The sequence below is a fragment of the Vicia villosa genome, linkage group LG4 (genome assembly GCF_029867415.1).
Source record: "Vicia villosa cultivar HV-30 ecotype Madison, WI linkage group LG4, Vvil1.0, whole genome shotgun sequence".
Taxonomy (NCBI): domain Eukaryota; kingdom Viridiplantae; phylum Streptophyta; class Magnoliopsida; order Fabales; family Fabaceae; genus Vicia; species Vicia villosa.
Window position 1 is genome coordinate 35,919,397 of NC_081183.1, and position 10,569 is coordinate 35,929,965.

The following is a 10,569-nucleotide window of genomic DNA, read 5'->3' on the forward strand; positions in this document are numbered from 1 at the left end:
AAGTTTATCCCAAAAGTGTCGTGCCATATTGACAATAGTCCTATATTGCTCTACCACCATTACGCTATAGCGCGTTATTGACATTGTAGCACTTTACTATCAACAGAAACAGAATCTGTTTTGCAGCCTCATTGAATTCGCATTCCATTTTGATTATTAATAATAACTAAAACTCGTCCAATGGTACCATTTTGGAAACAACTATAAAGTAATATAAGCAAAACCGAGAAGAACCTGTGTTTACAATGGCGGTGATATAAGAGTCTCAAGGTAAAGATGTGGACTCCTTCTAATCGAGGTGGAAATCAAAGGAATGTCTATCTTACCATTATTTAAGTTATACAGCAAAAATTTGTAGTTTGTTCTCAGTAGAACAATATTATTTCCAAAAATGAACAAGGGTTCAATGACAAATATTATTGGCCATTCTACATGTTTCCTTAAATGCTCTGCAGGGATCATCATCAGTTTAGTCCATGACTCAACAACTCCATATTCTTTCATCAACCATAAAACCAAATGAGTATTAATGTCAAAACACAGACAAAGACAATTATCCAAAACACCAAGCTTAGGTTCGGAATCCCTCCGACCATCGTGTTTTTGATTTTGAGGCAGTAATATTTCGCTGTAAGTCTCCTTCACAATATCAAAGGAAAGTATTGTAGTTTGTTCATAATCACCAACCCGGCTAACTACCCAATTTAGAGTGCCACTCACAAATTTACCTATGATTGTGAATCCAGTGGGAGGACAAGGAAAATTCTGGATAGTTGTCCAAGAATTTTCTCCAAAAGTATAAAGTCTCACATTGTGATTATTACGATTACCGTGAGGACGTACATCTAGTAGCACCTTATACTTGTCATTAACATGGTCATACCCAAAACCATAATTTGCGACCCTCCATTTACCAATGGATGGAGATTTTTTGGATTTGAATCTGGTTGAAGGGTTCCACAATGTAACATAACCTTGAGTGATATCCAGCAGACACACTAACCCATTGCATTCTCCAAGAATACTGAACCTGTACTGTTCCATGCCGATTTCAACTGCTTTAATAGGTTCTGATGGCTTTTCCAACAATGGCTTCAAAGGGAGAGATACAATTCTTCCGAATCCGAATTCACTGGCAAAGATAATTTGAAGGTTAATTATGCTTGGATCCATGGTTAACCTATGAAGGTGTCGCTTTGCAAATTGGGAATCGGAGATTAGGGTTTTCCATGATTTGCATACGTGCTTAAATTGCAGGAGAGATCTCACCGGATGCCTTAAGAGAATCTCAATGATGAGATCGTCCGGCAATGATTGGCGGTGAAGTAAGCCGTCCCCGTTTAATTTACGGCTAGTGTGAGTGTTTTCTTCTTCCATCTAAACCGTTGATATTGATAACTTGTGGTTATTGACCTAGGGCTTAGTGTGAGTGGTTTTGTTCTTCCATCTCTCGTTATATATTGTGTTCCTTGGGGTGTTTAAATACGGAGAATATTCTACTTATAAAAAATTCCTTGTATTTTTAAAGAAAATATTTGAACGATATTTAATTTTCATTAAATGGTTTAATAAATATAGTAAGTGTTTTATAAAAATATTAAAGAGGATTAGGACTAAATTTATTTGAGAAATGCTAACCAGTGTCCTTAGGGTAATGGTTAAAATCTTTAAAATAATAACTTTATGTCGGTAATATGTGTATTCAATATTTGAAAATTGAAATATTAAAATTTTATAAATTTTTTTTTTTTTAGGAATGTTTAACCATTGTTCCGATGACACTAGTTAGCATTAGCAAGACCTGATATATTTTCGATCCAAAAAAGAAATGATAAGTGTGAGGCACAAATAAATTGTATGTGTGAGATAGATGGTGATGAAAAACTTAATATCTAAATAGTGCAAAGTGTATAAATTATAGGAAATTTCTTTACCCACCTCCCTCTTTTTTTGGTCACCTCTGGTGAAAAACCCAAAATACCCTCACTTCGGAAATGCATTTTCGAAACGCTTATTTTTTTTTCAAAATTTGTCTTATTTCGGAAATGCACTTCCGAAAATACGAAAAAAAGGTGTTTTCGGAGATTCATTTCCGAAAACACCCCTTTTTTGGGTTTTCGGAAATGCATTTCCGAAAACACCTTTTTTTTTTGGGAGGGGGTGTCTTCGGATATACACTTCCGAATTTTTTTTGGGAGGGGGTGTCTTCGGATATACACTTCCGAAATATTCCAAGACCAAATTGGTCTTGGAATGTTTCGGATATACACTTCCGAAAGAATTCAATAATTATTAAAAAATTAAAATCAAGGTGAATCAATACAATTAATAGGTATAAAATCAAGGTGAATCAATACAATTAATAGGTATAAAATTTCCTAAACAATTTTAAAGTTAAAAATGTTAGAACAAGATTTGTTCTGATCAATATTCTTAGTTTCACTAGTACAAATAAAACAATATAATTTTAAAATTTACACCCAATTTACTAAAAACGGGTGTAATTGAGAATTTTGATGGCAATTTTGTAAATAAAATGTCACTTTTGCATTATCTGGTTATAATATACACCCTTTTTCCTAAAAACGGGTTTAAATTAAAATTTTTATTATAATCAAATTTCAATTACTCCTTTTAAACTAAAAAACGGGTGTAAATTTATATAAACAAAAAAAATTATTTAATTTTATAACTTAAAATATATAATCTATGTGGCAATATTAATGGGTCTATATTTATTAGGTTAATAAAATATACTAACATAATTTATTAAAATATACAAAAACAAAATAGTTTTTTATCAACTCTGAACTTCATAGCTTTCACTGAACTTCATCGCATCGCATGCATATCGAACCCATTTTTCAATCAACTTTGAACTTCATCGCTTTCACCGATCAAAATAGTTTTTCATCGCATCGCGTTGCTTCTGTGAACTTCGTCGGTTCTGTGATTTCAGGCTTCACGAAATCCTTTCTCTTCGCTCAACTTCGCTTCGCTTTTGTGACGACTGAAAAGGGCTTCGCTCATTCGCTCATTGAAAAACGAAGCTCTCTTCTTCTCCAACACCGCACCGCTCATTTGCTCACCGAAACTGAGAGGAAACCATTTAGCAGTGACGACAACGAAGCTGAGAGGAAACCATTTCACAGTGACGACATTGGTAAGGAAGAATTAGGGGTTTTATACTTTGAGCAACATTGTAGCTGAAGAATTAGGGTTTATACTCGCAAATTAGTTCCTATTGCTTGATTTTGTTTGAAATGAATTTTGTTTGTGTGAACTTGTTTTTCTTTGTCTGCGACATTGCTTGATTAGATAGTTTTCAGACTTTAGATAGTTTTTCTGTGACATTGCTTTGTTCATTCAATATTGAGCATGTCAAACAGGTTCTATTGGCTTTTATGACTAGGAAAAATATATTTGATGTTCTTACTTGAAATTCTTCTTTGTTTTGGTGTTTTTCTGTGACAGGGGAGATTATATGTTAGAGGAAATATAAATCCATACATTAATTTACATCAGTTCGTTTGTTGAGAAGATTATATAAAATAGAAGGCGTTAGATCGAAGTAGATTGTTAAGAATAATCTTATTTTCAAAACTGTAAATTTTGATTTATGTAGTTTTGTTTTAAATTTTAAGTTCAATGATCTCACTTTTTAAGGGTAGGTACTGTATCTTCACCAATTTAATTTATGTTTTTGTAGGGGGAATTCAATTTTTTATAATTTGTAGTATAGATAATTGGTAAATCATATAACTTGTATTGTTCATGCTATATTTATTGGTTTGCTCCGATTTTGTAGTTGGTTCCTCAATGCCAATTATGAATGCAAAAATAGTGATAGAATCTGTGCACAGAAGTGAGGGAGTCTGTTAGAAGGGAGAGGGATGAAAGCTTAGAAGTTAGGTTTTAGGTTTTATTTAATCCTTTTTGTTATGTGTGGATAACGTAGATTAGGCACCTCTCAAGTGGCAGATAATTATTAAATGTATACCATAGCTATTAGTGTCAATAGCTATGTCAAAGTTTTACCTTCTCTACCCTGACTACAAATTCACCTTCAATCCGCCTGAACCTGAACCCTATACCTACCTGGAACTTTTCAGACATGAGGTAATTAGCAGTCTAGACCTTCTGAAGGATGCATTTCTAAATGGTCTGGATGATGTTTCTACAAGAAATCTCTGGAGAAGATTTCGCAAGGATTTTCAAGTAGAAGCAATGGGAGTACAGAAAAGACTAGTGGCTGCTGCTCCTGGTTACCCTGGTTACCTTCTGGAGGATGATAATGGTATATACTACCATCCTCTCAGAAATTGTGTTGCTGCTGAGGAGAAACAGTTTGTGGATGAGATGGAAGAAGCAAGACTGGCTGCTGCATTGGAAGCCAATCCTTGCAGGGATATTGTTATCTGGATTCCTGATTATCCTGTTCTTCTTGGGGATTTCAAGACCCTCTTTGACTTTCTGAGGGAAAACCCTTCTGAGAAAGACCCAAGCTTGGTCATTCCAGAAGTTGTTGACCCACCAGAAGTTGAAGGTCCTTCTGCTCCCAGGAATCTTGCTGCCATTCTTCAGGCACTTGAGAATGGAGATTCGGAAATTCCTGCTGCAGAATATGGAGATGCTTCTATGCAAGAAGCAGATATAGAAGACCATGTTGCTGAATCAGTTCCTGTTGAGGAAATCCCTGCAAATGATCTATCTATGGAAGCTACAGATCACAATGCTATTCCTGTGGTTAGAAGCGGTGAAGCTACTTCTAATGAATCTTCTCGTCTTGCAAGAACTCTGGAAGATATTCAGAAGAAACAGGATGAGTTTAGAGCTTTCATGGAGAGGCAAGAAGGATACAACAATGGAGTTCAAGAGATGCTGGCCAAGATCCTGTCAAGGCTAGGGTCGTCTTAGATTGAGTCTGTGTTGTTTTGTTTTTGCTTTTGCTGCATCTGTTTTTGTGCATCTTGTCTTCCTTCTCTGCGTGTACTTCTGTACCTGCTGTTTGAACTTCAATGAAATCATCCTTTTTCCTCTGTGTGTTTCTTTTTGTTTGTATCTGAATCTTTTCTGTTTTTTGATGGTATGACAAAAAGGGGGAGAAATATGTGATAAATGATTTGATTTAATCAGTTGCTTTACTAACAGAAGCTGCAAGCTTCATATGTTTTTAAGTTGTGTTGTTGCAGGAATCGAAGATTCAAGATCAACATAAGAAGCAACGAGATAAGCAACAAGATGAATCAAGCTCTTGGATTCTTGAAGCAAGCTGAGTGCTAGGAAGCTTCAGAATCAGAAGCAAGAAGCAAGAATGATCAGAAATTCTGATAATAGAATATGATCCAAATCATTGTCTATTTGCTCTGATACATTGTCTATTGGATCTGATATATTCTATATGGCTTATATGGCTCTGATACATATTTTGTGTTCTGATACACATTTTATGTTCTAACTCTTTCATGCTGACTTTTGTCGTTTAGTTTTGTTCTGTAACATTTCAGGATGTAGAGACGCTCTGATGATGCTCTGGTACATTCAACAATGTTCTGATACAATCTAGCATGAAGTGATATAAGAAGAAATTCAAAGCTCTGAAGCTATCCGAGGGAAGCAGAAATCAGAAGCTGTGAATGTTCTAAAAGATCCAGAAAACTCAAGTTCTGAAGCTGTCCTAAATGGAAGCATGAATCAGAAGCTGTGAATGTTCTGAAGATCAAAGAAATTCAAGTTCTGAAGCTGTCCTAAATGGAAGCATGAATCAGAAGCTGTGAATGTTCTGAAGATCAAAGAAATTCAAGTTCTGAAGCTGTCCTAAATGGAAGCAGGAATCAGAAGTTGTGAGTGTTCTAGGGATCTAAAGAAATTCAAGTTCTGAAGCTGTCCAATGGAAGCAGAAGTCAGAAGCTATGAATCATCAGAAGCAAGAAGCTTATGTGATCGTCTCTACCGAAATAATCAGGGAAGTCTTTTATTATTAAAGTTCTTCGAGTATTTATTTTAGGGGGAGATTATTCATCTCAGGGGGAGATTGTTAATCTCAGGGGGAGACATATTCACATGCTTATGCTATAGCTGTGTAATTTGTCTTTAGCCGCCTGCTCTTTCTGATCGCAAATTCATATCATTTATATATGTTTTTGTCATCATCAAAAAGGGGGAGATTGTTAGAACAAGATTTGTTCTGATCAATATTCTTAGTTTTGATGATAACAAGGATATGAATTTTGTGTGAGATAATGTGGTACTCTAATACATTGCAATTTCCCTTTCAGGAAATATATAAAGAGTATGCACAAATCAGCGCTCAGAAGCTTTGTCTCAGAAGGTTCAGCATGCAACATCAGAACATGGTCTGGCAAGACATCAGAAGATGGTCAAGGCAGAATCAGAACATGGGTCTATGGAAGCATCAGAAGAACTTGAGATCAGAAGCAGAAGCACTGAAGTTCTCATGGTATCACGCTCAGAAGCACTTCAAGGTCAGAAGACAAGAAGATGCTTTGCACCAAGCTGTTTGACTCTGATGATATTCAAATATTATATTCACAAACATCAGATCAGAAGAAAGTACAGGTGGCAGGCTACGCTGACTGACAAAAGGAACGTTGGAAGCTATTAAAGGCAACGTCAGTAGACACAGCGTGAACAAGGCTCGAGGTAGTTGACAAAAGCGTGAAACATTAAATGCAAAGCTGTACGGAACACGCAAAGCATTAAATGCGCTCAACGGTCATCTTCTCAAACGCCTATAAATATGAAGTTCTGATGAGAAGCAAGGTTAACAACTCTGAACCAAATTCTGTGAATATTAACTTGCTGAAACGCTGTTTCAATTCAAAGCTCAGAAACTTCATCTTCATCAAAGCTCACTACATTGCTGTTGTAATATATTAGTGAGATTAAGCTTAAACGTTAACAGAAATATCACTGTTGTGATTATAGCTTTTCAGAAGCATTTGTAATACTCTTAGAAGTGATTACATTAATTTGTAAGTAACTAGAGTGATCAAGTGTTGATCAGGATACTCTAGGAAGTCTTAGCTTGTGTCTAAGCAGTTGTAATTAAAGTGATCACGTGGTGGTCAGGATACTCTAAGAAAGTCTTAGTTTGTGTCTAAGCATTTGTTCCTGGAGTGATCAGGTTGTGATCAGGATACTCTAGAAGACTTAGTCGCGGACTAAGTGGAAAACCATTGTAATCTGTTGCGATTAGTGGATTAAATCCTAAGGTGAGGTAAATCACTCCGTGGGGGTGGACTGGAGTAGTTTAGTTAACAACGAACCAGGATAAAAATAACTGTGCATATTGTTTTTATCGTTCAAACTTTTAGACTACACTTATTCAAACCCCCCCTTTCTAAGTGTTTTTCTATCCTTCAATTGGCATCAGAGCGCCGGTTCTAAGGTGCAAGCAGTTAACCGTGTTTAGAAAAGATTCAGGAAGAGAAAAACGCTTCAGTAAAAGATGGCTGGTGAAATTCCAACAAATCCAGCTGCATCTACATCTGGCTCTGCTGAGCAATACAATGGTAACAATGGTTATACTAGACCACCAGTATTTGATGATGAAAACTTTGAATACTGGAAAGATAAACTGGAAAGTTACTTTCTTGGTCTAGATGCTGATCTATGGGATCTTCTACTGGATGGTTACAAACATCCTGTTAAAGCTACTGGTGTAAGGCTCACGAGAAGCGAAATGAATGATGATCAAAAGAAAGATTTTAAGAATCATCACAAATGCAGGACTGTTTTGCTGAATGCTATCTCTCATGCTGAGTATGAGAAGATATCTAACAGGGAAACGGCCCATGACATATATGAGTCCTTGAAGATGACTCATGAAGGAAATGCTCAAGTCAAGGAGACCAAAGCTCTCGCACTAATCCAGAAGTATGAAGCCTTCAAGATGGAGGATGATGAAGACATTGAAAAGATGTTTTCAAGATTTCAAACTCTGACTGCTGGATTGAGAGTTCTCGACAAAGGCTACACCAAGGCTGATCATGTAAAGAAAATCATCAGAAGTTTGCCCAGAAGATGGGGCCCAATGGTGACTACATTCAAGATTGCCAAGAATCTGAATGAAGTTTCTTTGGAAGAGCTTATCAGTGCCTTGAGAAGCCATGAAATTGAGCTGGACGCAAACGAGCCTCAGAAGAAAGGTAAGTCTATTGCATTAAAATCTAATATTAAAAAATGCACTAACGATTTTCAGGCTAGAGAAGAAGATCCTGAAGAATCAGAATCTGAAGAAGAAGATGAACTGTCCATGATCTCCAGAAGGGTGAACCAACTCTGGAAGAGCAAGCAAAGGAAGTTCAGAAGCTTCAGAAGTTCAAAGAGATTTGAACGTGGAGAATCTTCTGGTGACAGAAGATCTGACAAGAAGAAGGCTGTCTGCTATGAGTGCAATGAGCCTGGACATTACAAGAACGAGTGTCCAAAACTTCAGAAGGAGAATCCCAAGAAGAAGTTTCATAAGAAGAAAGGTCTTATGGCAACATGGGATGATTCTGAATCAGAATCAGGATCAGACTCTGAAGGAGAGTAGGCAAACTTTGCGCTGATGGCGACAGAAGATGATGGATCAGAATCTACATCAGAATCAGATTCTGGAGAGGTATTTTCTGAACTATCTAGAGAAGAGTTAGTTTCCAGTCTAACAGAGCTTCTTGAATTAAAAGCTCATCTTAGTATCAAATACAAAAAGCTGAAAAAGCAATTTGAATTTGAAACTAAGAAGCTTGAGTTGGAAAATTCTGAATTAAAAGAAAAAGTTTTAAAATTATCCAATAATGTTGGATCTCCTTCTGATTCAGAAAAATCCACTCCCAGTCTGAATCATATTCTGAAAGAATATGATTTAAGTTTCAGGAAGTTCCTATCTAGAAGTATTGGCAGAAGTCAGCTAGCTTCTATGATATATGCTCTGTCTGGGAACAAGAGAGTTGGCATTGGTTATGAGGGTGAAATCCCATACAAGCTTGAATCTGTGGATGATATGAAAATATCATACAAGCCTCTGTATAACCAATTTAAATTTGGCCACTCCCATGATATTAAGCACACATCACATGCACAAAGTTTTCACATAACACACACCAAGAAGCATGTGACACAACCTAAGAAATATCATGGAACTCCGAACAAGAAGTATCATACTGTTCCTCCTGTTAAATATTTTGCTAAACCCAAGTTCAATCAGAACTTGAGGAGAACTAACAAGAAAGGACCCAAGAAATTGTGGGTACCTAAGGAGAAGATAATTTCTGTTGCAGATATCCTTGGCGGCAAAGAGGACAGAAAGCAAAATGTCATGGTACCTGGACTCTGGGTGCTCGCGACACATGACGGGAAGAAGGTCTACATTCCAAGACCTGGTGCTTAAACCAGGTGGAGAAGTCAAGTTTGGAGGAGATCAGAAGGGTAAAATCATTGGCTCTGGAACCATAAGTCTTGGTAACTCTCCTTCCATAACTAATGTACTTCTTGTAGAAGGATTAACGCATAACTTATTGTCCATAAGTCAATTAAGTGACAATGGTTATGATATAATCTTCAATCAAAAGTCTTGCAAGGCTGTAAGTCAGAAGGATGGCTCAATCCTATTTACAGGCAAAGAGGAAGAACAACATTTATAAGATTGATCTTTCTGATCTTGAGAAGCAGAAGGTGACTTGTCTTATGTCTGTTTCTGAAGAGCAATGGGTCTGGCACAGAAGATTAGGACATGCTAGTTTGAGAAAGATTTCTCAGATTAACAAACTAAATCTGGTCAGAGGACTCCCAAATCTGAAATACAAATCAGATGCTCTTTGTGAAGCATGTCAGAAGGGCAAGTTCTCCAGACCTGCATTCAAGTCTAAGAATGTTGTTTCTACCTCAAGGCCGTTAGAACTCTTGCACATTGATCTGTTTGGCCCAGTCAAAACAGCATCTGTCAGAGGGAAGAAATATGGATTAGTCATCGTTGATGATTATAGCCGCTGGACATGGGTAAAGTTCTTGAAACACAAGGATGAGTCTCATTCAGTGTTCTTTGAATTCTGCACTCAGATTCAATCTGAAAAAGAGTGTAAAATCATAAAGGTCAGAAGTGATCATGGTGGCGAATTTGAGAACAGATTCTTTGAGGAGTTCTTCAAAGAAAATGGTATTGCCCATGATTTCTCTTGCCCCAGAACTCCACAGCAAAATGGAGTTGTAGAGCGAAAGAATAGGACTCTACAAGAAATGGCCAGAACCATGATCAATGAAACCAATATGGCTAAGCATTTCTAGGCAGAAGCAATAAACACTGCGTGTTATATTCAGAATAGAATCTCTATCAGACCTATTCTAAATAAGACTCCTTATGAATTGTGGAAGAACAGAAAGCCCAACATTTCATAATTCCATCCTTTTGGATGTGTATGTTTTATTCTGAATACTAAAGATCATCTTGGTAAGTTTGATTCCAAAGCACAAAAATGTTTCCTTCTTGGATATTCTGAACGCTCTAAAGGCTACAGAGTATACAATACTGAAACATTGATTGTAGAAGAATCAATCAATATCAGG

At 36.6% G+C, this 10,569-nt stretch overlaps 1 protein-coding gene across 1 annotated transcript; it reads right to left on the bottom strand.

The window, feature by feature from the left end:
• Positions 1-240: 240 nt before the first annotated feature.
• On the bottom strand, positions 241-1,377 carry LOC131597064 (F-box/kelch-repeat protein At3g23880-like). Its single transcript, XM_058869778.1, has one exon. The coding sequence runs from the start codon at positions 1,375-1,377 to the stop codon at positions 241-243; it is 1,137 nt and encodes a 378-aa protein (XP_058725761.1).
• Positions 1,378-10,569: the final 9,192 nt, after the last annotated feature.

Bases quoted from the DNA above. Each gene is read 5' to 3' on its own strand.
- LOC131597064 (XM_058869778.1), bottom strand. From the start codon at position 1,377: ATGGAAGAAGAAAACACTCACACTAGCCGTAAATTAAACGGGGACGGC.